Here is a 26464-nt window from a genome sequence, read left to right as displayed (position 1 = left end):
TTTACTGGGTGAGAGGTGATCATAGTCTTTTTGTTAGCAAACATTTTTCTAAGTAAAGCAAAACTAAACATATAAAATACATTTTTATGCAGATGACATAGTCCTGCATGGACAGGATTCTTCAGCGCCAACTTATCAAACTAAGGATTGTATTTTTCCAGTGTTTTTCAGACATGTCTTAAGATCCTCAAACTTGTACTGATTGATGACAAAACAAAAACAGTACTTTCTACACTATGATCTTCTAATCTACATATGTTGGGATATTGACACTGGAAAAAGCATGGTGCAAAGCCCTGTTGTGTCATGCATCTCAAAAAGGTGTTTAAGGAAAGAATTTGTAGTAATTATTATGCCAGCTGGTCTTCATGTACAGTAAGTAAGTTAAAACTTCATACTGTTGTTCTGGTCTTCCAATAAGGCTGCGGCAAAAAAAACCAAAAAAACCCCACTACTGGTGATATATACAAACGCTGCAGCATCAAGAGTATCACCAGAGGTAAACAGCTCAAAGAAAAACAGAGTGTAAAGGCGGGTTACACTGCAGGGTGCTGAGGGGGGTCATGGTCTGCAGAGAGGAGCTGCAGAACTGACCTGAGATGCTGCAGTACATTTTGCTAAGAAGCAAAGGGGGTAAAGATAACTGTTGGGAGGAGCATCTGTAGGGCCTTTAGCCCATCTCCTGGATGTGCATGGCAATACAGAGGCAAAGAGAAAAACAGTTACGCTCACAAGCAAATTTTTCAGCTGGATTTCTTCAGCTTTGAGGACTGATTTAGTTGCAAATCTGTGATTTTTACACCTCTTTTATTCCATTCTGGCTGTTTTCAGGTACGTGCTGCTGCTGCTCATTCTGTTCTTTATCCCGGGAGTGGTGATGAGTATAGCCTATGGTCTGATCTCCAGAGAGCTCTACCGGGGCATTCAGTTTGAGCTGGGCCAGAGCAAGGAGGCAACTGGTGAGATCCATTATACATTTAATCCAATTGTGAAAGGATTGTTGTTTGCATTGATTTAACTTGTAGTGAAGATGAAAAATCACTTTCTCCAGACCCAAATGGGGCTGCCATAAATTACATGTGGAAGGCAGGAAACAATCAGAAGGGCCAGTAAATGTTCCCCGACTATAAATGGCTAGTAAATATAAGACATACGCTATTGTGAAAATAAACATGTGCCTACTTGAGTTTTATTGTTATGCACTTAGATAGCACACTGTCATTTCCAGGCAACAGCAGCAAATAAATATTTCTACACATATACAAAGGGACATTTGTGTAATCTGCCTCAAGCAGAGAATGACATATTTTGTTGCTACCTGGAGGTTCTGCACCTGTTCCATCCAAAAATATACTCCACTGTCCTTGGAACCACTCGGGTTGTTGTCTTGCGGCTGATATTCTCCATTTAAACAGAAACAGAAAAAAATATATCTGATATAGCTGAAATACGGTCACTTTAGGTCAATTATAACTGCTGCTATAACTGTGTGTATCAGCAGCACCAGTTTCCATGGAGTCCAGTCTTGAGTGTGATTCATCAAGGTGGGGAACATGTGAAACAGAATTCAGTAGTGATGGTAATTTATTACTGAAATAAAATTAGAAAATAGATCGTAGCAAAATAAACTTCCATCCTTGCATGGAATTCCACATGGAGTTGAATCATTTAGAGTTGGGTTAGGGTTATTTTAAGCTACAGGATAATTATGCAATTTTCAGACACTAGCAGACGGTGCGTTGCAAATCAGGTTTTACATTTTGGTTGGCATCACAGTCATTTTGTTTAAATGTGTTTCATTCAGGTGTTCTAAAAAGATGAAAGCGTGTAAGAATGGAAATGAACCTTTCAAAGCCATTGCCACATTGTTTCCACTGTAGAAGTGTGAACAAACAGAAATGAAGGCTAAAGTGCTCCAAGCAATTTGTTATATTGTTACACTACTGAGAAATCTAATGTCATTAATGCTTAACTTTGGAAACGTTACACCCAAGAACTGCATGTGAAGTAAGCCCAAACACACCTGCTAATCCATGATTAAGATCAGAGGAAAGCCTGGTTTCTGCCTGACATCTCTTCCTGTTAAAAGGGAGTTCTTCATCCCCGCCGTTGACTAGTTCTTGTTCACATGGGTTATACATACGGAGAGTGTTTGAGGGTAAGATTTAACAAAATAAGTATTTAAGATTAAGTTTAGAAATGTTATTTCATCCATCCATCCATCCATCCATCCATCCATCCATCCATCCATCCATCCATTTTCTTCCACTTATTCAATTCAGGGTTGCAGGGAGGGGTGGAGCCTATCCTAGCCACAATTTTATTCATTTTACAAATTACTTTGATTTTGATGATTATTTCGTTAAAGATCATGAGGTAGAATATATTTTTAGAACCTACTAATAAACAAATAGTGAAATTAGTTCTCCAAACTCTGGACATACTGAAGCTATGTGTCAAAATATCGGTATAGCTAAACAGCTAATGTTAACGTGTGCTGGCCAGGATAGCATTTATGATAACTGTTTAATACTTAAATGTTGTTCAAACGGGAGATTTATCGACCCCTGAAATTCCTCCTAAAGGGTTTGTTCAGTGTTATGAAATTTAACCACTTCAGTTGTTAGTGAGGGAAGGTGGGGTGTTTCTAACTGTCTGCAGCTGTGTCAGCTGCAGGAAGCCAAAATGTATTGTAATCATGTGTCACCTGTTTCTGTTAATGACACGTGATTTAAGGTGACTCAAACTTACGCTTTCCCCCTGTACTTCTACAGGCCAGAAAAATGGTGTAGACAGACCTTTGACAGGGCCGAATGACGATGATGATGGCTGCTACATCCAGGTATCCAAAAAGCCCTCCTCTTCTGTGGAGCTTCCCACCCTCTCTGCCTCATCTAGCACCGTGCAGGTCAAGACTGAGCGCGCCCGCAGCAACACCTCCGAGGCTAAGCTGCAGGCTAAGAGGCGCGTCATCCGCATGCTGATGGTGATCGTAGCACTCTTCTTCATCTGCTGGATGCCCTTGTTCACAGTCAATACCTGGAAAGCCTTTGACATGAAGTCTGTCACCAAAGCCCTCTCAGGAGCACCCATCTCTTTCATCCACCTCTTGTCCTACACGTCGGCCTGTGTCAACCCCATCATTTACTGCTTCATGAACACACGTTTTCGCAAGGCTCTGCTGTCCACTTTTGCCTGCTGCAGTCGCAACCGTCTGTGCCGCAAATGCTGTTGGTGCAGTGGGAGGGAAGGTGGGGAAGACGGCATCAACGCCACCTCCATGGGCACATCGATGGCGACCTCAATGTCCAAGTTCAGCTACACCACTGTAAGCACCACCGGCACCTGCTAAGCCTCGAGGAGGGCCGGGTGGTCGCATCAGTGGCTGTGGTTACAGTGTATGTGCCATCTGTTTTATTTTTTCCCTGTTTTTTTTTTTAATCTTCTGTTTGTCACTCTTCATCTTATTATGGTGTGAGTCATGTGCTGAGTAATATCCATGCCCTTGCTTAGAGGTCTTTTTCAAAGGTCTTCTTTAAATTCTTCGTGCATGGTTGCAGAATGTGAAGTGGAGAAAATACTGTTTCTTTTTGGTGACATCCTTTTACTCCAGTTTAACTAGCAGCATCTGCTTTGTTGCATCCTGAAAAGAACATCAAGTGCCTGTGCTCTTTGTGTGGCTTTGTTTGTTCGCTAGCTGGGACGGACATTTTAGTGGGAAAACTATGTTGAAAATATAAATTCTGTGTACATATTATTCTGTCTTTAAGTTTATTTAAGGTGAACGTTTTGATGGAGACTGCTAAATAATGAAGACCCGCTAACCTACTGCGAATGGAAGGATTTCGGTTCCATTTTTGTTCATCTTCAGTCATTCAGGGCATCTTTTTCTGGTGCCAGTATTATTATTACTATTATTTTATTTTTATATTCATTAATCATTGATCTTATCATTAATATTAATGCTAATTAATCACTAGCCTATTTATTTATGACCATTTTCCCACTTGATATTATGGCTTTTGAATGAGTACTACCATGCAGGGAGTGCAGAATTATTAGGCAAGTTGTATTTTTGAGGAATAATTTTATTATTGAACAACAACCATGTTCTCAATGAACCCAAAAAACTCATTAATATCAAAGCTGAATGTTTTTGGAAGTAGTTTTTAGTTTGTTTTTAGTTTTAGCTATTTTAGGGGGATATCTGTGTGTGCAGGTGACTATTACTGTGCATAATTATTAGGCAACTTAACAAAAAACAAATATATACCCATCTCAATTATTTATTTTTACCAGTGAAACCAATATAACATCTCCACATACACAAATATACATTTCTGACATTCAAAAACAAAACAAAAACAAATCAGCGACCAATATAGCCACCTTTCTTTGCAAGGACACTCAAAAGCCTGCCATCCATGGATTCTGTCAGTGTTTTGATCTGTTCACCATCAACATTGCGTGCAGCAGCAACCACAGCCTCCCAGACACTGTTCAGAGAGGTGTACTGTTTTCCCTCCTTGTAAATCTCACATTTGATGATGGACCACAGGTTCTCAATGGGGTTCAGATCAGGTGAACAAGGTGGCCATGTCATTAGTTTTTCTTCTTTTATACCCTTTCTTGCCAGCCACGCTGTGGAGTACTTGGACGCGTGTGATGGAGCATTGTCCTGCATGAAAATCATGTTTTTCTTGAAGGATGCAGACTTCTTCCTGTACCACTGCTTGAAGAAGGTGTCTTCCAGAAACTGGCAGTAGGACTGGGAGTTGAGCTTGACTCCATCCTCAACCCGAAAAGGCCCCACAAGCTCATCTTTGATGATACCAGCCCAAACCAGTACTCCACCTCCACCTTGCTGGCGTCTGAGTCGGACTGGAGCTCTCTGCCCTTTACCAGCCACGGGCCCATCCATCTGGCCCATCAAGACTCACTCTCATTTCATCAGTCCATGAAACCTTAGAAAAATCAGTCTTGAGATATTTCTTGGCCCAGTCTTGACGTTTCAGCTTGTGTGTCTTGTTCAGTGGTGGTCGTCTTTCAGCCTTTCTTACCTTGGCCATGTCTCTGAGTATTGCACACCTTGTGCTTTTGGGCACTCCAGTGATGTTGCAGCTCTGAAATATGGCCAAACTGGTGGCAAGTGGCATCTTGGCAGCTGCACGCTTGACTTTTCTCAGTTCATGGGCAGTTATTTGGCGCCTTGGTTTTTCCACACGCTTCTTGCGACCCTGTTGACTATTTTGATTGAAACGCTTGATTGTTCGATGATCACGCTTCAGAAGCTTTGAAATTTTGAGACTGCTGCATCCCTCTGCAAGATATCTCATTATTTTTGACTTTTCTGAGCCTGTCAAGTCCTTCTTTTGACCCATTTTGCCAAAGGAAAGGACGTTGCCTAATAATTATGCACACCTGATATAGGGTGTTGATGTCATTAGACCACACCCCTTCTCATTACAGAGATGCACATCACCTAATATGCTTAATTGGTAGTAGGCTTTTGAGCCTATACAGCCTGGAGTAAGACAACATGCATGAAGAGGATGAAGTGGACAAAATACTAATTTGCCTAATAATTCTGCACTCCCTGTATTTGGCCACAAGTAAAAGTTTTAATGGAAATGAAGTATAATATTGTTTTTTGGATGACATAATTGATCATTAACCTCCTAAGACCCGAACTTTTTCATGGCATGCATTTATATTTTCTCTTTGCTATTTGGGCTCATTGGGACCTGATGAATGTAAAAACAAAGAATTACATGATTTTTTTTTGCCTGATTTTTGTTTCTGAGAAAAATGAGATCCACATACGAGCACATTCGCTTTAAATTTTGATAGAACAGTGGCAGTCTAACGTCCTCGTAAGTGGATATCAGGCCCTTGTAGAGCAAAATTTTATATTTTGGTCTAGACAACAAAAAAATGTGATGTCCACATATGTGGACACCAGGTCCTAGGAGGTTAATTAATTATTGTGCTGTTTTGGGTAAACTGGGTAAATGTTTGCCCCCACTACACTTTCTTATACTACAGAAAGGAGAAAGGAACACAAGTTTTTAATTTTTCTATGTAATTAAAAACCTCAACGTGTACAATAAATGGCCCAAAAATCCATATCTCTTCATATACTTACTAATGTGAGAGCTTTAATGAAAGAGGTGAGGACTGTTCATCCACTTATTCTGCTTGTTTGAGGCCTGGTGGTAAGCGCATATCAGAAAATGTGAATCTGCCTGAAATCTCTGCAGCACAAAGTGCAACAGTTTAGTTGGGAATATTTAGCTAGTTTCTTCTTAAACTCACCAAATCAAAAGCAACTACTGTAGCGACTCAGCAGCAGTTTTAGAGGCTTTGCGGCACCTTAGAGGTCAACCATTCTCATGTTTAACTAAACTAAAGCTTTACATGTGTAATATATAACCAGCTGTTAAGAAGGTGAAAAAGAGAGAGAAAGCACAAATGTTTGGTGAAAACCTTGCTAATAGCTAGCAAGAATGCTATAATGTAAAGCTGATCCTTCAGGGAAACAAAGGTATGAGATGGTCGGAGATAGTTGTTCAATACAGAAGTTTACCTACCTGCTAAGAATGAAAGGGGACCTGTTATTCTTTGCCTTACTTTATGTCATATGTGTAATGTATTAATGCTTGTTGTTCATGTATAGCAAAGGATCAAATACTTAGGCAAACATACATAAAATTAATCGCTGAAAGCAGAATGCTCAAGCTGTAAGCTGAAGAGAAAATGAATAATTTATATTAAAAAAAATTGGCAGCTGATGCCCAAAAGGAACAAGAAGGATGTTTACAAGGCACTGGATGCCCCTTTGCAGGCTTCTGAAAGCTGGTCAATCAGAGGAAACTGGGAAAGGAGGGAGCATAAAGAAACATGAGATAAAATGCCCTACAATCTAGCTTGGACAATGCAAAGCTATATCTGTGCATGAGGATAACAAAAAAAGATTGGTAAGAGTAATAGGTCCCCTTTTAACAGAAACATGTTCAACTGGAAGCAGGAGAGGAGGGACTGGGAAATGTTAATAGCTTGGAAAGTTTGCAAAGTGTGTTTATGTGTTGAAATTACTCTAGAAACCTCTTCGTTCAGTGTTGTATTGTACATGCGGTCATGCTGTCATGTCCAGAACTGAAAATGAAATAAAAACTAAATGAAAAAATAAATGCCTCACAATTTCAAAGAGTGGATTATTTTTCTCCTTTAAAATGTTTTTTTTTTCCCAGTAAATCTTAATTACCCCCCCCCCCCCAAAAAAAACAAACAAAAAACCTCAAACAAATAAACAAACTAACAAACAAACTTTGTTATCATTCAGTTGATAATGTTACAATATAAGAAATTGACTGTACTAATATCATTGTAATTCCATCATTAGCAGTCGAAGGGCTATTCGGAGGCAGCATGAGAGAAGAAAAGGCAGGAGTGAAGCTGTGACAGTGGGGACTTTAAATGTAGTCACTATGCCTGGTAAAGCAAGAGAGCTGGCTAATATGATGGAGAGAAGAAAGGTAGAGGTATTTGTGTGTGCAGTTGATCTGGTGGAAGGCAAGCCAAGCCAGGAGCACTGGAATTGGATTCAAATTGTTCTACAATGGTAGGAAGCAGAAAAAGCAAAATGCAGTAGGAGCAACCTTAAAGAAAGAGTATGTTAATTGTGTTGTTGAGGTGAAGGTTACATAGGGTAATGAGTTTGTAGCTGGCAGTGTTGGGGAGTAACGGAATACATGTACCGCCGTTACGTATTTAAAATACAAAATATAAGTAACTGTATTCCGTTACAGTTACCGTTTAAAAAGGTGGTATTCAGAATACAGTTACTTTGTTGAAATAAATGGATTACACTGCGGTACTTTCCTGTTTCATTTTGTCGCGGGTCAGGACTGTTTGGGTTTTGTTTGACAGCTACGTTCTGTTGTTCCAGGCGGCAGCGTTACGGTTGCCATGGTTACAGGGCGACGCTCTCTCTCTCTCTCTGCGACTGTGTGTTTCCTGGGTGAGAGAGCACCTTTTCGTTGTTGCTGTTGTTGTGCTAAGCTAACAGGCAGAATGCTACAAGCATTCTGGGCGATCGTGGCTCAAGAGTTGGGAGTTCGCCTTGTAATCGGAAGGTTGCCGGTTCGAGCCCCAGCTTGGACAGTCTCGGTCGTTGTGTCCTTGGGCAAGACACTTCACCCGTTGCCTACTGGTGGTGGTCAGAGGGCCCGGTGGCGCCAGTGTCCGGCAGCCTCGCCTCTGTCAGTGCGCCTCTGTCAGTGCGCCCCAGGGTGGCTGTGGCTACAATGTAGCACCAGTGTGTGAATAGGTGGATGACTGGATATGTAAAGCGCTTTGGGGTCCTTAGGGACTAGTAAAGCACTATATAAATACAATATAAATACCATTTACCATTTATAGCTCTAAAGAATGTAGCATCATGGGCAGTGTAGTCCGTGTTGCAGGGAGAATGGACTGCCATACACGTTATGGGTCTCTGAGCGCGAGGAGGGAGAAAAAGGGGAGTGGAAAGGTACGAGTTGTCATCGAGGAAAAACGGGAGCTGGAAGCATGTAAATATAATAATAACCACTTCAGCCAATAAGAGTGCCTGACGAGCCCAGTTGTAAGTAAGCTATTAAGACTCGACTGTACACCGTGTTCGTGTTTTCCTCCGAAAACAATAAGTTCCGTTGGAGCAGTCTTTCAACGCCTCTCTCTGTCTCTCGCTAGCAAAGTCGACCCACACAAGCCGACAGTGACCCCGCCGTATTAGTCAGAGGTCCCTTTACTACAGTTCGGAGTCGCGGACCTTCAGTAATAGTAATAAATCACAGCAATAGTACATTCACGTTGTTGTAAAAAGCATGATAATATATTAAGTAATCCAAAGTATTCAGAATACGTTACTGTCATTGAGTAACGTAACGGAATACGTTACAGAATACATTTTGGGGCATGTATTCTGTATTCTGTAATGGAATACATTTTAAAAGTAACCTTCCCAACACTGGTAGCTGGTAACCCAAGGTTTGATGCTGATTGTTGAAGGGAGATAATAAAGGCTGGATGCCAGAAGAAAAGGCAAGGCAAGGCAAGGCAAGGCAAGTTTATTTGTATAGCACAATTCAACAACAAGGTGATTCAAAGGAGGAATTCTGGTGTAAGTTGGGTGAAGTGGTAGAGATTGTCCCCAGGAAGAGAGACTGGTGATTGGAGTGAATTTCAGTAGACGTGTAGGTGACAAGGTGTTTGATAGGTATGGTGTTAAGAATAAAATGCAAAACTCTGAGTGGTAGGTGAAAACAGCTCAAGTGAGGGAAACTGCCAAGAAGGTGTTTGGTGGAATAGGAATATAGGATAGGAATATGATAATAAATAAAGAAGTGGGATGGTCAAGGAGATGAAGAAAGTCTACAGGAATACTGGGAGGCATAGAGCAAAGAGGGAAGTAGCAAAGGAAGAGGCTCATATTGAGTTGTGTGTGAGGCTGGACACTAAAGAAGGAGAAAACAGCTTGTTGGCCAGGTAGAGAGACCAAAATGGAAAGAGTGTGCATCAGGTTAGAATGATTAGGGACAGAGACAAAAATCTCCTAACGAGTTAATATGCTGAGAAGATGAAAGGAGTAGTTTGAGCAGCTGATGAATGAAGACAATGAGAGAGAGGAGCATGAATGGAAGGAAACTTGTGAATAATGAAGAGCAGCTAATTAGTAAGGAGGGAAATAAAGGTGGCTATGAAGGAAATGAATACTGGAAAGGCAGATGGTCCAGATGGCATACCAGTACCTGTTTAATAAAGGAAAACAAGAAAAAAAACCCCACAACATTAAATACAATTTTGAAAAATAGAATTCAATCTTCCAGTTTAACTTTATATTAGCAGATGAACGGCTCATTTTCATAGAGATTCTAACAGTTTCAATTTAGCCGTTTAGTTAGAAAACACAGCTTATTTTTAAACCTTCACACCTCCCACACAATTCTTACTGTGGAACATACTCAACTAAGCTTTACATATGAAACTAAACACAATACATTCTGTCTTCTTAGAGTTTCTCAAGAAGTTGCCAATAATGACAGTTTTTCAATAATAAACCACTAGAGAGAGATTCATGGCATTCAGATAAATATGTCATTTTTAAACATTGTCTATTTAACTTTGAACTTCCAAAGCTATTCTATACATCATTATAAAAAGAGTTGTTTGTTTTCAGATTATAGCCTGCCTACCCAAACGTGTGGTAAAAGACCACATACTGGAGAACACATGAGCAAAAATGCTCGATATTAAACACTTCAAATTTACAGTGTTACGTTTTTCTGATGTCAGCTGAAATATCTTATATAATTAAAGCACTCAACAGTGGGCAGAAAATGAAATGAAGCATATTGGATATTCACCCACTTTGGAATCTTTGAAAACACAGATCATTTAAATAAACACAAGTGAAAAAAGAAACACAAAGTTCATACAAATAAAATTGGTAAGAATAACTGAACCAAATGACTAAAACCAGATTCTCAGCATACAATCCAAATATTGCAGTACAAATCAGCACTCATCATTTCATCTGTGACCATTCTCCTCGGACCTCTGGCATCAACACACACAAAAAAAAATCCTGCAAAGAACTGCAGCTCACTCATATATTTTTCTTTTTTGGTCATTAGGTTGTTGTATGAGAAAATCCCAGTTGACGACCAGCCTGTGTTGCACCAATAGCCATGTCATGTTGAAAGACACTCAGTTATATTTTCTTCCCAATTCAATGTCTAAATGCAGTGAGTTGGTCCAACAACTACCAAACAAAGTGGCCAATGTGTGTAATATAAAATACGTAGAGCTTCATTTTGCAAATCAGCTGACTTCAAAAATTAATCTGCTACATAATTGACTCAGGTGTATTTCTACATTTATGCACATTTTATGCATTTATTCGGGGTTTTTTTTTTTTTTTTTACACCTTTCCCAACACCAACTCAAGCTCTCTGGACAGTTTTGCACCATCACCCTGTGATTAAGGCAGATGAGATAGCCACATCTGACGACTCTGTCTTAAACATTTGCTGATATGTATAAAATAAGCCTGGTACATAAAATCTGGCTTTATTCTTGTGTTGATCTACCATGCAGCAGAGAAAACTGGTATCAACCAAGATTAGTTAAGGAACTTAAATCAGTAGTCATTCTTGAAAATGTATTTTGGGTACTGATGCAAACATTAACATTAGAATGTGAATTAGCAGGAGAAGTGCAGATTTCACCTGCTTGAATCCTCCAACCTGCCCTTGCTACGAGCAACACTGAAAAAAGTTCCATTATCTCTGTGGCATCTTTTACGTACCTTCTGCGGCAATGTTGCCAATTACAGTAAGCATTACCTAAGTATAAAGCTCTTGTTTTCAGGCTGAGACTAACAAGGTGTTTCTCAGGGATCTTCTCCTGCAGTGTAAATTTCATATTTTTGCCTTTGAAAACTGATGAGAAATGCCTCCAAAAGCATGACAAATGCACATCATTCAGGTCTTTCATAACAAGTTTGATTTATGAAGCCTACACAAAGGAGCACAAACTGGAGTAATAAGAATCAAGAGAAATATATAATGTGATTAATACCTAATGTAATTGTAGCAAAACAACCCATTCTAATGTGAGAATGCATTCTTTAGCTGCTTGTTCAGATTTATCTTGAAACTCTCTTTTTCCATTTCACAGCTGCAGTAGGGCTGGAGCCTATCCTAGCTGTCAAAGGGCTAACACAGAGGTACAGATAACCATTCACACAAATGACCAGTTTAGAATCATTAACCTGACATGGATGTCTTTGGACCATGAGTAGAAGCTGGAGTACATGGACAGAACTCACTCGGGCATGGAGGGAACAGGGGATGGCCAAACAGGACAGAAGAAGGCTCCAGCCGGCTGGCAATTTCAAAGCAAAGACTCTCATGATGTGAGGTCACAGTGTTAATCATCACACCATTGTGCCACCCAATTGTTCTTACATGTAAGTCTTTATAACCTGGTCTGCAGTGGGAGACCAGAATGCATTTTAAAGTTATATTATTAGTTTCGTTCAATTAATACACCTCGGTTCCTGACATTCTTAAAGAAAATAACCCTGCTTGACCGCTTAAGAGATTTATGTGCAAAGAAGTGTTTCCCAGGGCAAAACAGCAGTTTTACATTATTATTCAATTCAATTTTATTCATATGGTGCCAAATCACAACAACAGTTGCCTCAAGGTGCTTTATATTGTGAGATAAAATAATACAGAGAAAACGGTGAAAACCCCAACAATCACATGACCCCCTATGAGCAAGCACTTTGGCGACAGTGGGAAGGAAAAACTCCCTTTTAACAGGAAGAAACCTCCCACAGAACCAGGTTCATGGAGACGTGCCCATCAGCCATGACTGGTTGGGGGTGAGGTTAGGAGGACAGGATAAAGACATGATATGGAAGAGAGCCAGAGATAAATAATAACTCATGATTAAATGCAGAATGGTTTATAAACCCATAATGAGTGATACAGGTGAGTGAAGAAAACCAGTGCTGAAATGCATTAAGAAATCAACAACTGAATCAGTCTATGTGCATATATTGCATATCTACTGATGAAACTCTGGTACCATAAATGTATTTTTACCATTACCTAGCTACCTGGGAAAAAGAAACCATTTTTCTGACTGATTAAAGTGATATGATTAGACAGTTAGAGCAGTCAACAATAAAAATGTCCTGACAGCTGTGATATATGTCCAGACTCATCCCGGAGAAAAGCATAGTTTGTGATTTACTGTTGGATGTGTCAGCAACAATTAATAGTTATGAAAAATGTACAAATTTACAACTACAGCAACAACTTTCCAAATTGGGGATGTTCATGAGGATCGTGTAGGTAATCATATGAAACTCCAGGTATTGCATTAACTCACATGGAAGACTTCTAATTAAAGCAGATAACTAATTAGACAACTAATACAACTTATATGGGTTTAGTGTCAGGTTCCACTGTGGTAGGGTAGGACCCAAATGAATTAGGCTGCTGGAGGATTCCCATGACGCACTGAGTATTTCTTCTTCAGTCACCTTTCTCACTCACTATGTGTTAATAGACTTCTCTGCAGTAAATCGTACTTGTTATTAATCTCTGTCTCTCTTCCACAGCATGTCTTTATCCTGTCTTCCTTCTCTCTCCCCAACTAGTCACAGCAGATGGCCGCCCCTCCCTGAGCCTGGTTCTGCCGGAGGTTTCTTCCTGTTAAAAGGGAGTTTTTCCTTCCCACTGTCGTCAAAGTGCACAGCAAATCCAGCATGTCCAAATTAACACTGTCGGATTTGATTTCAACACTATTAAAGTGTCTATATGGGTCCACACCAGAGAGTGTTAATTTAACTCTTTTTGGAGAGTTGGTACGTTAACTCTGATTTAGTGTTAAACACCAAATCTGTCTGGAGTTGATAATTTAACACTTGGTGTTAAGAGTTTATATATTAACTCTCAAAGAGTATTTTAGTTTAACTACGTAAGAGTTATCTTCTAATTCATTCTAAAAAGCGGGAATTTTACTGTTCTGAACTTCTAGAAATTTATTTTGGAAATAAACATTTACTAAAAAGATGCAATGGTTTTTGAAAAACATTTATTCTGAACTGTGCACCACAATTTCAAAACATTTTCTGAAAGATGTAACAGTATACATGTTCTCACTTTCATTAGAATTTTGTTTATCAAAAGGTCTGACATGGTAAATGCAAATAACAGCATTCTCATCACTTATTTCTTCAATACAATATGCATGTCCTTCATTCATCCCTTTGTGGAACTTCAACGCACTTCTGCTCTCCCCCATATTCCATCTTCACAAGCATATCCTGTGCGGAGATTGACTAAAAATTAGTTGACGCCAATTAATGGCACAAATAATCCAGTAAACAATTGCAGCACAGTAAAAAAAAAAAAAAAAAGGAATCCTCTTTGAGCCATTACTTGTGTAAAGTATTTTCCCAAAAGACAAGGACACAGGCAACAGGTAATACTGAACTAAATGTAAAACCGCAACCTTTTTAATTTTTACCTAAACCGTGTGCACAAAACTCTGGAGGGATCTATGCTAACGTAGAACCCAGTCAGGATGCCTGCTACTGCTGTTTGCTCGTGTTTTTTATTTTTATTTTTATTTTTTTTTACGGGCGATTGTTTTCAGGCTTCAAGTAGCACCATTATACCAACATTTCACATTCTAGACATTGTTTTAGGTGTATTTGACCAAAAGTTTGACTGAAAATTCACATGCAAGCTTTTTTCAAGGCTGTGGTATTTGCCCGCAAACAATACCTTTCAGCTAGCTAAAACAGAATATTATGCTATCAGCGAGCAACATGGCTAATGCCTTTCACACAGCTTTGTCTCAACTCCAAAGAGCCACAGAAGTAAAAGCTCATAATAATAATTGAAACAATCTTTGAAAAAATGACTTACCAAGCATGGCAAACAACTCAAATATGTAGAACAAAATGTTCTGAAACGGCTTCACTTCAGCTTCGATTGGAGCCGTGCTGGGGGCGGAGTCTGTGAATTTACTCTATTGGTGTCATAGCCCCTCTAGGAGTTCAGAGTTAAGAGGTCAAGAGTTAATGTTTCCATTGTAACACCTCCAGATTTGACATAGAAACACTCATTTTTAACACTCGATTTTAACTACTATCATTTTACACCTCAGAGTTACATTAAAAGAATGTGACTCTGCTTAGAGTAAAATTAACTCTACTTTTGCAAGAAGACTATTAACACCAAAACATTTAACACTTTTGAATTTGCTGTGTGCTTGCTCATAGGGGGTCATATGATTGTTGGGTTTCTCTCAGTATGTATTATTGTAGGGTCTACCTTACAATATCCCACATAGCAAAATTGGTATGTCCTGGAACTGGCCCACACAATGAGCTTACACTTGGCCCACATACCGCTAAAAATGACGGCCCTTTGATGGCCCAGATCAGGTTTGCCAGAGGGGGCCCACACATGGGCCAGCACAAGGCTAGTTGCAGACACACTGCTGGCACTGTGCTGGCCCAGAACAGTTTCAGCTCTGACCCCAGATGTCAGCTTAATGTGTACTTTAATCAAGCCATGTAATAACAATGTGCCAGAACATAATAATGCAAAAGTAACATGACGAAACTCTAGTCAGACAGTGAATGGACTGATTCTCATATAATGCTTTTCTACTCTCCCGGATTACTCAAAGTGCTCTATACAACAGGCCACATTCACCCAATCTCTCTAAACTGAGTGCTTTCAAACTACATTCATACACATCCACGCTCTTGACATATAGAGTGGAGAAGCCAGGAATCGAACCACCAACCTTCCGATTTCTAGATGAGCCGTGCTACCATCTGAGCTACAGTCACCTGGTGGTAAACATGAGTAAACCCTCACTAGGTTTTGGATAAAGTGTACACTCACAAACCTGTCAAACCTGCATTTGAAATGTTGGCTACCATAGCAGTATAGTATTGCAACATGGCATTTGGGTCTTCTAACTAAAATAGGAAAATAGGAACATAAATAGTGCCATCATTGTCAGACCTGGCCCACATCTGGTTGACATACCACTTACCATGCCAGAAGTCAGCCAGCAGTGACACCAGTCAGTAAGAAGTGCCAGCTTGATGCCCGATCCGGGCCAGAGCTGTTTTCTATGAGCCTGGGTCACAAAAACCAAACCATAATCAGGCTAGATGTGGCGTGCCATCACATAAACAGTGTCATCTATGCCAGGCCTGGCCCATATCTGGATGGCATACCACTTACCATGCCAGAAGTCAGCCATCAGTGCCAGCTTGACACCAGATCCGGGCCAGACCTGTCTGCTATGTGGGATACGACGCCTTGAGACGACTGTAGTTGTGATTTGGCGCTATATAAATAAAACTGAATTAAACTGAATTGAATTGAAATGCAGGACTCACAACACAGTAAACACTAACAGTAAAGACTTATAATGCAACCACAAACTAAGAAACACTGGAATTTGGCATGGAAATACACTACCATACACTAAGGTGAAACACACAACATAATGGCGAACACTACAAAGCACAAGGGAAAACTAAATCTAAATCTCAAGCATAAAATATCAAAAAGAAACCATAATGATTCCACAAAAACTCAAAACCCCTGGGTCCAAAATGGGACATGGCATTTAAGTTATAACTGCAGCAGTTAAAACAGAAACTTAGACTATTGTCGTCCTTGTTCTCAGCTACTTCTCAGTTGTATATAGTATTTGTATTTGTATTCTATTTTTATCTTATTGTATATTTATTTTATTTTATTCTACTGTATATAGTATTTTATTTTATTCTATTCTGTACAGTTGTGTACTGTATTTATTCTTATTGTATTCTAATTTTTGCCTCATAACTTTTGCACTGTCCACTTCCTGCTGTGACAAAACAAATTTCCCACGTGTGGGACTAATAAAGGTTATCTTATCTTATCTTACTTGTGCTCCTCCAGCTCATTTGATGTCTCCCTGAATGAGTTGGAGAAATTAGCTTGGCCTAAGTGGTGTCCATGAGGCATCCTAGTAACATCCAACCACCTCAACTGGCTCTGTTGGATGAAGATGAGGCTTTACTGTGAGCCCTTCCAAATTAACCAAAATGCTCACCCAATATTGAAGAGAGAGCCCAGACAGCCTTCGAAGGAAGCTCATTTCCGCTGCTTATCTGTGATCTCATTCCTTCAGTTAGTAGCAAATACCCATCACCAACAGGGCAGGAATGTAGATCAACCGGTAAATTAAAAGTTTTGCCTTCATGCTCAGCTCTCTCTGAACCACAACAGATCAGTACAGCGTCTGCATCACCGAGATACTTAAACTCCCCTACCCGGAGAACCAACTCATCCCAGACATGGACATTAATTAGCCATAGAATCCTGCACATAATGCATAATCTGCGCATTTGTTTGACTAAAAATGTATAAATAAGCTGAACTTCTCCAGTTGTCTGAATGGAAGTTGCAGTTGCTGTTCATTAACAAACCACATTTCCACAAATTTTATTCATGAATTCAATCAGTAACATTAAATTATGTGTTGCTGTGAATAATTTAACACTGTGCTCAGTCCTAATTGTATCACTTGGCCTCACAGCTTATAAACTGTATTTGTATTAAGCAGCATGATGTAATACCTTTGTCCTATATATGGTGCATGTTGACAGCTTAGTACTGTCACATTCTGTCACTTTCAAGTGTGGCCCGTTTTTCATGTCGTCCCATTGCTTTGCAATCCCTGTCCCTGCATTCCCCCTGCCACCCACTTACCACCCAGCTTTTTATCCCTTTCGGTGCAGAGGCATATGAATACATGAATGACAATAGCGTATGGGTGACAACTGAGATTTGCAGACACAAGCACTGTCCACGAGCAGTTTAGGGACGCGGCAGAGGTGGTTGTGAGTTCAGCAGGCAGACAATTGGCACACAAAAATCCCTGAGAGAGCTTTACGTGTAAATGCTTGGTTTGGCGGCATCCACTTTGTGTGTGCTTTTGTAATTAAGGCAGGAGACAATGAGTGATTTCCATATATTTGCCAGTACTTGGCGCATTGGAGAATCTCGTGGATTTATTTCAATGCCCAAGCATTCATTCCTCTTGCAGTATTTATGTGGATGAGATTGTGAGATTTAAAATTTATTGAAATGGAAAGAGATGTGTATTATAAATGAATATATATGAATAATGAAAGAAAGCATTTTAAATTTTTATTGTATTATAAGGTTTTAAGATTTACCTTGTGAAATACATTTTACTTTTTGGCCATATGACATATCACTTTGGCTAACCTGTATTAATAAAAGTTCATCCTAAAGAAACTGAAATATTTTCCTAAATTTTAAAGGTTTTTGTTGATATATATATATATATATATATATATATATGAAACCAAACACCCAGCACGCCCCTGCGGGCGGTTTATCCTTCAAGCTCGGGTCCTCTACCAGAGGCCTGGGAGCTTGAGGGTCCTGCGCAGTATCTTAGCTGTTCCCAGGACTGCGCTCTTCTGGACAGAGATCTCCGATGTTATTCCCGGGATCTGCTGGAGCCACTCGCCTAGCTTGGGAGTCACCGCACCTAGTGCTCCGATTACCACGGGGACCACCATTACCTTCACCCTCCACATCCTCTCGAGCTCTTCTCTGAGCCCTTGGTATTTCTCCAGCTTCTCGTGTTCCTTCTTCCTGATATTGCTGTCATTCGGAACCGCTACATCGATCACTACGGCCGTCTTCTTCTGTTTGTCTACCACCACTATGTCCGGTTGGTTAGCCACCACCATTTTGTCCGTCTGTATCTGGAAGTCCCACAGGATCTTAGCTCGGTCATTCTCCACCACCCTTGGGGGCATCTCCCATTTTGACCTCGGGACTTCCAGGTTATACTTGGCACAGATTTTCCTGTACACTATGCCGGCCACTTGGTTATGGCGTTCCATGTATGCCTTGCCTGCTAGCATCTTGCACCCTGCTGTTATGTGCTGGATTGTCTCTGGGGCATCTTTACACAGCCTGCACCGGGGGTCTTGCCTGGTGTGATAGACCCCAGCCTCTATGGATCTTGTACTCAGAGCTTGTTCTTGTGCTGCCATTATTAGTGCCTCTGTGCTGTCTTTCAGTCCAGCTTTGTCCAGCCACTGGTAGGATTTCTGGATATCAGCCACCTCCTCTATCTGCCGGTGGTACATACCGTGCAGGGGCCTGTCCTTCCATGATGGTTCCTCGTCTCCCTCCTCTTTCTTGGGTTTCTGCTGCCTGAGGTATTCACTGAGCACTCGGTCAGTTGGGGCCATCTTCCCAATGTATTCTTGGATGTTTGTTGTCTCATCCTGGACTGTGGTGCTGACACTCACCAGTCCCCGGCCCCCTTCCTTCCGCTTAGCATACAGCCTCAGGGTGCTGGACTTGGGGCTCCATGCATGGTAAGGAGCTTTCTTGTCTTTATGTCAGTGGCTTCTATCTCCTCCTTTGGCCAGCCTATTACCCCAGCAGGGTACCTGATCACGGGCAGGGCGTACGTGTTGATGGCCCGGATCTTGTTCTTACCATTCAGCTGACTCCTCAGGACTTGCCTGACCCTCTGCAGGTACTTGGTGGTTGCAGCTTTTCTAGCGGCCTCTTCATGGTTCCCATTCGCCTGCGGGATCCCCAGGTACTTGTAACTGTCCTCTATGTCTGCAATGTTGCCTTCTGGTAGTTCAATCCCCTCAGTTCTGACTACGTTTCCTCTCTTTGTTACCATCCGACTACACTTCTCCAGTCCGAACGACATTCCAATGTCATTGCTGTATAGCCTGGTAGTGTGGATCAGTGAATCGATGTCTCGTTCACTCTTGGCATACAGCTTGATGTCATCCATGTACAGGAGGTGGCTGACAACTGCTCCGTTCCGTAGTTGGTATCCGTAGCCAGTCTTGTTAATGATCTCACTGAGGGGGTTCAGGCCTATGCAGAACAGCAGTGGGGACAGAGCATCTTCTTGGTAGATCCTGCACTTGATATATATATATATTAGGGGTGCAACGATACACAAAATTCACGGTTCGGTTCGGTTCGATACTTTGGTGTCACGGTTCGATATTTTTTCGATACAAAAAAAATGTTCATGCCTTTTTAATTTGTCATTTATTAAAATTATAAATATATATTTTAACTCAAAAGTACAGTTTTTAAATTTAACCCTTGTGCGTGTTTTTTATTTTGACAGCGAATGCGCACCTGCGGACCACTTATGTGCAGCCCTGGTTATTTAGCTCATCATATTGCAGCCACAGAAATTCTTTTGTCCATGAAACCATAAAGCTGCACTTTCTTTTTGCCTTTGTGGCATGAATAAGGCACGGCGGGACCACGGAGCGACGTTCGGAGCCAACTTTATTTGATTCACATCACACCACACCACCACCAACCCCTGAGTCCCCGTGTTTTAACACGGCGGGCGTGATTGCGGATGCCGTGCAGGTGCGTCCGCACGGCCCCGCAGACCACGCCCCACCACATACCCCCATCGCCCGATTGAGGCCGGGAAGTAATCTGGCCGAACCTACTCCCCTCCCGCGAACTGGGGCGAGACTCGGCCCCTAAACATCGGCGCCCCAGCCCCTGACCAAGCGACGGGGAAGCGTCCGTTCTGGTGGCCGCCCGCGCATCCAGCGGCAACGGCGAAGCTGGTCCGGAGGTCGGCCGCGTAGCAAGCGGACACGGCCCCACAGGCATGGCCGTGAGCTCCTGCACACAGGCGGCTGGGCAGACGTCAGGCGCGCAGAATCGACTGGTGGCAGCGAGGCTGGACTAGCCAGCCCGCCGATCCCCGGCCTAGCGGGGCTGTCCCGCTCCTCTGCCTCCAACTCCGGCTGCACAGGCTGCCCTGGAGCAGGGACCTCCGTCTCCCCGCACAGCTGCTCCGCCACCGCCTCCGCCACTCCCATTTGGAGCGGCTCCCCGCACTGCGCCTCCGCCCCCAGCAGGCACAGCCCCTCGCCCGCCTCTGGGTGGAGCGACTCCTCTGCCTCCGGCAGGTGTAGACCCTCGCCCGCCTCGTCCTCGGCCTCCGATTGGAGCGGCTCCTCCACCGCTCCCGGCAGGAGCAGCCCTTCACCCGGCTGCTCCTCCTCCTCCGGCAGGCTCGGACCCCCGCGTGGCTCGTCCACCACCTCCGGCTGCCGAAGTGACCCACACGGCTCCTCCACCGCTTCACTGTCCTCGGGACACACTTGTGGGGGTGGCGCCCAGGCCCAGAGCAGCACTGCCAGCTCTGCCATCTTCCCCAGGTGGCGTTCGCTCTCCTTCCGCAGCTCTTCCTGTTGGCGACGCACCTCCGCCGCCTGCTTCCGCTGGGTGGCCGCTATTTCGGCCACCCTCTCGGCCAGCTCTTTCCTTTCCTGGCTCTGATAGGTACCCGCCATGCCGCCTCCTGGGTTTCGGCACCAATGTGGCATGAATAAGGCACGGCGGGACCACGGAGCGACGTTCGGAGCCAACTTTATTTGATTCACATCACACCACACCACCACCAACCCCTGAGTCCCCGTGTTTTAACACGGCGGGCGTGATTGCGGATGCTGTGCAGGTGCGTCCGCACGGCCCCGCAGACCACGCCCCACCACAGCCTTATAGTCTGATTTGTCATAACTTCTCCGTTTTGTGGTAAGCTTTTCTTTGGCTGTCACTTCTTCACCCTGACCTGTCTTATTTTGCTTTTAGACACGCACTCACATAAGCTCAGCGATTCTCTGCGCGATCAACCTCTCACATGTTTAAGCTTGCTGCGGGAGATTTCACTTGTCATGTTTGCATAGTAAGCTAACGATTAATAAGACGATGTCAGAGGAATTGGTGCACAAATTATCATCACTCACAGATCAGTGCTGTCGCTCTCTATACACAGTTCGCAAGATTGCAAAGTGAAAGCAAAAAAACAAGCGCAAATTCAAACGCGACTTCAATATGTCACATATTGACAGTGGCTCACCGATGCCAATGGCATAATTACCCAGCTACATTTCTGAAAGAATGCTAAAGCATTGACATATATTTTTCCTACAATAGCCCGACGGGCAGGGAAGAGATAGATTTTGGTAGCCCGACTGAAAAAATCGCTAGCTCCGGGACGTCGGGCTAGCGATATTGCAAGCCCTGTATCTGATTGAGGAATCACTCATCTTTGGAAAAGAGAGTTTATTACAGAGAAATGGCTCTTTCCAAAATAAAAGCTATACTATCCGCTTCTTCTGGGCTATATTCTCAGCAGCATAAGGAGAATCATGTGCTAACAGCTGTCTAAATGACTCGGCTAAAGTTAGTAGCATGCTTGCTTTTTTTTGTCTGCTTCCACTTGTCTTTGCACTAGGATGATGTCGGCGTAAATGTGCAGTCATATTCGTTGTGTTCCCACTAGTGCTTTCAGGTTAATATCGTTGAAATGACCTTAACGCCACAACACGGCAAATCTCCGTTAACGAGCTACCGCCGATCGCTCCGTGCATGGGGCTAGACGGCCAACACGTTAACGAGCTAACTGCGCTAACGCACTAGTTCCCACCAATGTAATTGAGCATTGCATGGCACATCCAACATACTGTTTTACTTTAGTCCATGACTCGCTTACCTTCAGGGTCATACGTCACATGAAAACCAAAATAATTCCAAACGCCAGTTCTGAATGAGGTTCAATTTGCCTGTTGCAAGGAGAGCTTAACTTCTGTCTCGCTAGCTTGCCCTGCGCTCTTCCTTCTGACTATGCTGTCTGTGTTGAGCGCTCAGTGGATCTGCGCTGGACAGTGCAGCCTAGGCGGAGTAGTCGAACGCAGATTCACTGAGCGCTCAACACAGACAGCACAGACCCCTAATAAATATATATATATATTAGGGGTGCAACGATATTCGTATCGATATTGAACCGTTCGATACAGTGCTTTCGGTTCGGTATGCATATGTATTGAACAATACAACATTTTTAATTTATTTGATCTACTTTCCTTCTGAAGTGGATCTGCACTCGACAGTGCAGCCTAGGCGGAGTAGTCGAACGCAGATTCACTGAGCGCAGGGCAAGCTAGCGAGACAGAAGTTAAGCTCTCCTTGCAACATGGCAAATTGAACCTCCCCCACCCTCATTCAGATCTGGCGTTTGGAACTATTTTGGTTTTCATGTGACCCTGAAGGTAAGCGCGTGATGGACTAAAGTAAAACAGTATGTTGGATGTGCCATGCAATGCTCAATTACATGGGTGGGAGCTAGTGTGTTAGCGCAGTTGGCTCATTAACGTGTTGGCCGTCCAGCCCCATGCACGGGGCGATCCGCGGTAGCTCGTTAACGGAGATTTGCCGTGTTGTGGCGTTAACGTCATTTCAACGAGATTAACGCTGACAGCACTAGTGGGAACACAACGAATATGACTGCACATTTACGCCGACATCATCGTAGTGCAAAGACAAGTGGAAGCAGACAAAAACAACAAGCACGCATGCTACAAACTTACAACTACAAACCGAGTTATTTAGACAGCCGTTAGCACATGATTCTCCTTATGGGGACCTGATATGTTTAATATGCTGCTGAGAATATAGCCCAGAAGAAGCGTATAGTATAGCTTTTATTTTGGAAAGAGCCATTTCTCTGTAATAAACTCTCTTTTCCAAAGATGAGTGATTCCTCAATCAGATACAGGGCTCGCAAAATCGCTAGCCCGACGCTAGCGATTTTTCCAGTCGGGCTACCAAAATCTATCTCTGCCCTGCCCGTCGGGCTATCGTAGGAAGGAAAAAAAAAAAAAAAAAAAAAATATATATATATATATATATATATATATATATTGCGCGTATTATATGCTTGTAGCACCCATTTGATCCCCCCACAATAATACTTCAAAACATTTCAGATTTCTTTTTCTTTATGAGCTGTGCCTTGGTGGATTTCCTACCATGATTAGTATCATTATCCTGTTGAAAGATCCATTTCCAGTTCAACTTCAGTTTTCAGACAGATAGCTTCTCATTATTTTCAAGCACTCTTTGACATGATCCAGAATTCATAGCTGACTCAGTGGCTGCTAGCTGGCTTGTCCCTCAGGTAGCAAAGCCACATCAAACAATTTCATTTTCACCTCTGTGCTTCACAGCTCTTCACCCAAAAAACAGCCATATATTTCTACTGATCCATTTGTCCTGAGCGTGCTATTTACCTTCAAGGGCAAACTGTATTTTTTTGTTGGACAGCAAAGGCTTTTTCGTGATATACCCCCCCATGCAGGCCGTATTTGTAAAATCGTGGTTAGCACTGTTGCCGCACAGCACGAAGGTCCTGAGTTCAATTCCAACATCAGGCCGGGGTCTTTCTGTGTGGAGTTTGCATGTTCTCCCCGTGTTTGCGTGGGTTCCCTCCGGGTACTCCGGCTTCCTCCCACCGTCCAAAGACATTCAGCTTGAGGGGATAGGTTAATTGGAAAATCCAAATTGCCATTAGGTGTGAATGTGCGAGTGAATGTGAGCGCGAATGGTTGTCTGTCCCTGTGTGTTGGCCCTGCGACAGACTGGTGACCTGTCCAGGGTGTACCCCGCCTCTCGCCCTATGACAGCTGGGATAGGCTCCAGCGCCCCCCGCGACCCTGAAAAGGATAAGCGGATGGATGGAAGTTTATTGACATAAGCTAGTATATTATACAGTATAATGTCTAAATCAGCTACAGAAGTGGGAAGGAACCAAAAGATGACAGAGGCACATCTTAAGGCTTTCTTTTATGGTTGCTGAATGAACTATTCGTTGCCATTTTTACAATTAGCAAAAGCTAGAGAACATTATCTAAATGTTTAAATGCTGGAACAAAAATAACAGCATTAGCAACAAATCCATATAAAAGAGAGATGCTGACAGTGTTAATTGATTGAAGTTTGCCCCTGTGCTAGGCAATATGTTTTGTTTTGTTTTGTTTTGTTTTGTGCTCTCTCTCTCCTCTGCCTGGGCGGTGCTCATCACAAGCTCTCGCCTCTGGCCCACGCACCTGTTTCCAATCATTGTACCTGCTGCTGATCTCCTGTAATCCTGAGCCCTATTTAAGATTGCGGGTTGTTGAGTAATCTGCGTCAGTCTATCCGTCACTTGTAATCTGAATCCATGTGTTTGTTTCTGAACCTCTTGCTAACTGAGGTCTCTGTGTATATAGATCTTCCCTAGACCTGTCCCCATAAACCCAAGAGTCCCGTAAGCGAAGAGTGGTGAAGTGTGTGGAAGTGTGAGTGGCTGCAGAGGAGAGTGGAGAGGAATTCTGAGAAGAGAGGCGTGTGTGGACCAGCCCTGAATCCCTCCCCGCAATCCCTCCCTGCACATTTTATATATCTGCACTTGGTGTTTATACTGTAAATAAAATCACTGTTTCCCTGCAAAGGATTCCTGGTTTGCACCTGAGTCCATTTGAGAAACATGACAGAGGTAATGTTAAATAGACAAACTTCAGCATTTTATTCTTGGGAGATAATGAAGAATAAGCTGAGTGCCTACAAGGATAGTGGGGAGGAAGAACAAGCAATCATTGTGCATTATTGTTATTCACAGGTAAAAGATGAGGTAGAACAGAGTGGCATCCCTCCTTGGAAGACCAACTCATAAAAAAGAGTTGACCTGAGATCAGACCATAACAAAAACTGTAGCGAACTCAAAATCCTATGTTTGTCTGTGCACAGCAGTGTGTACACAGAGCTCTTATGTATTGTGAATATGTAGTTCCTTTTCCCCCTTTAGTATCAGATCAAGCTTTTTGTTACAGGAATACAGAAATTAATGTGACAGATCTGAAGCAACTTGAATAACAGTAAAAAATAAATATATTTGGATGTCAGTGAATGTGACTGTGTGTGTGCACTTTTATTTATGCATGTGGCACTGTGGCAGTAAGCAAGGAAAATGCAGTTCAAAGACAATTAATTTTACATGATTGAATGTTTGTAATAAAACAGGTGTATTTTCCTGAGATTTTTTCACCACCAAGATCATCCGTTTCTAACAGATGACTTAACATCAGAATATATTGATTCTTCAGCTATTTGAATGGCCATGGTTTTTCAGTAGAGAAATGTGTAAAACCCTCTGTAAGTGGACTGACTCTTCGGGTCAGTCCACTTACATCTCAGGGACAAAAGAACATTCATTTGAGTACAATAATGGACACAAACTGGCCAGAGAAAAGTGCAGATTCAAAGGAGGAGTGATAGAAGGCATCTACCTCAAGCCGGAACAACTGTCACTAAGCATCCTTCAGCAGACAGCTTACCATCCATCAACACCTTGACTCATGCAACCCTAATGACTAACACAATGACCGAGTAGGTCAACAACTCACATGGGACTTCAACGACTAGTAAGAATCACATGATGGCTGGGTGGGTCAGTGACTCACATGTAAGTTCAATGACTCTAAAGGGCTAACAAACCAATAAGAAATCAAATATTCCCCACCATTCAGTTGGAGATGAAGCAGCATTTTGTTCTCGCTTTCAAAGTAAAAGTTGCACCAACAGGTTGGGGGATATAGTTTTCTTGCTGGTGACCTGTGGCTCAAAGGAGGTCACTGACCGGTCTCAAGTTCTGCATGACTGGGCTTTAGCAATTCATTTCAGAATGACTGTGATTCATCCCCAGTGACCACTCACCAATGAGCTGGGGAATGTAGGCTCTCCCCCACTGATTGGTGGTTTCCAGATAATCAAGGACCCGTCTCTAGGCTTGAGGCCTGTTCAATGCAGCCACTGTTTTAGGTTCATGCAGGACTTTTCGGGATCTTTAATTTTGTTTTCAGACTTCTTCTTTTCACTGCAAACTTTGCTGCTCAAGTTCATCATCCCAGAATACAAATGTTATAATATTTGTTTAAATAAATGTTTGCTGT

The 26464-nt window shown here is 42.4% G+C and overlaps 2 protein-coding genes across 6 annotated transcripts in view; both read left to right on the top strand.

The window, feature by feature from the left end:
• The window catches only part of LOC309699976 (cholecystokinin receptor-like), a 66791-nt gene extending 61024 nt beyond the window's left edge, over positions 1–5767 (top strand). For all 5 annotated transcript variants that reach the window (XM_082523282.1, XM_082523278.1, XM_082523281.1 and 2 more), the window contains 2 exons: positions 832–959; positions 2775–5767. In XM_082523282.1, coding sequence (XP_082379408.1) covers positions 832–959; positions 2775–3352 — 706 coding nt within the window. In that variant the 3' untranslated portion in view covers positions 3353–5767. The remainder of the gene's footprint in view (positions 1–831; positions 960–2774) is intronic.
• The window catches only part of LOC309699979 (uncharacterized protein), a 272009-nt gene that overhangs the window by 82266 nt on the left and 163279 nt on the right, over positions 1–26464 (top strand). The gene's annotated exons all lie outside the window — the stretch shown is intronic.

Source organism: Aulonocara stuartgranti (genome assembly GCF_965226115.1).
Source record: "Aulonocara stuartgranti genome assembly, chromosome: 23".
NCBI classification, from domain to species: domain Eukaryota; kingdom Metazoa; phylum Chordata; class Actinopteri; order Cichliformes; family Cichlidae; genus Aulonocara; species Aulonocara stuartgranti.
This window is presented reverse-complemented; position numbering and strand designations above follow the sequence as displayed.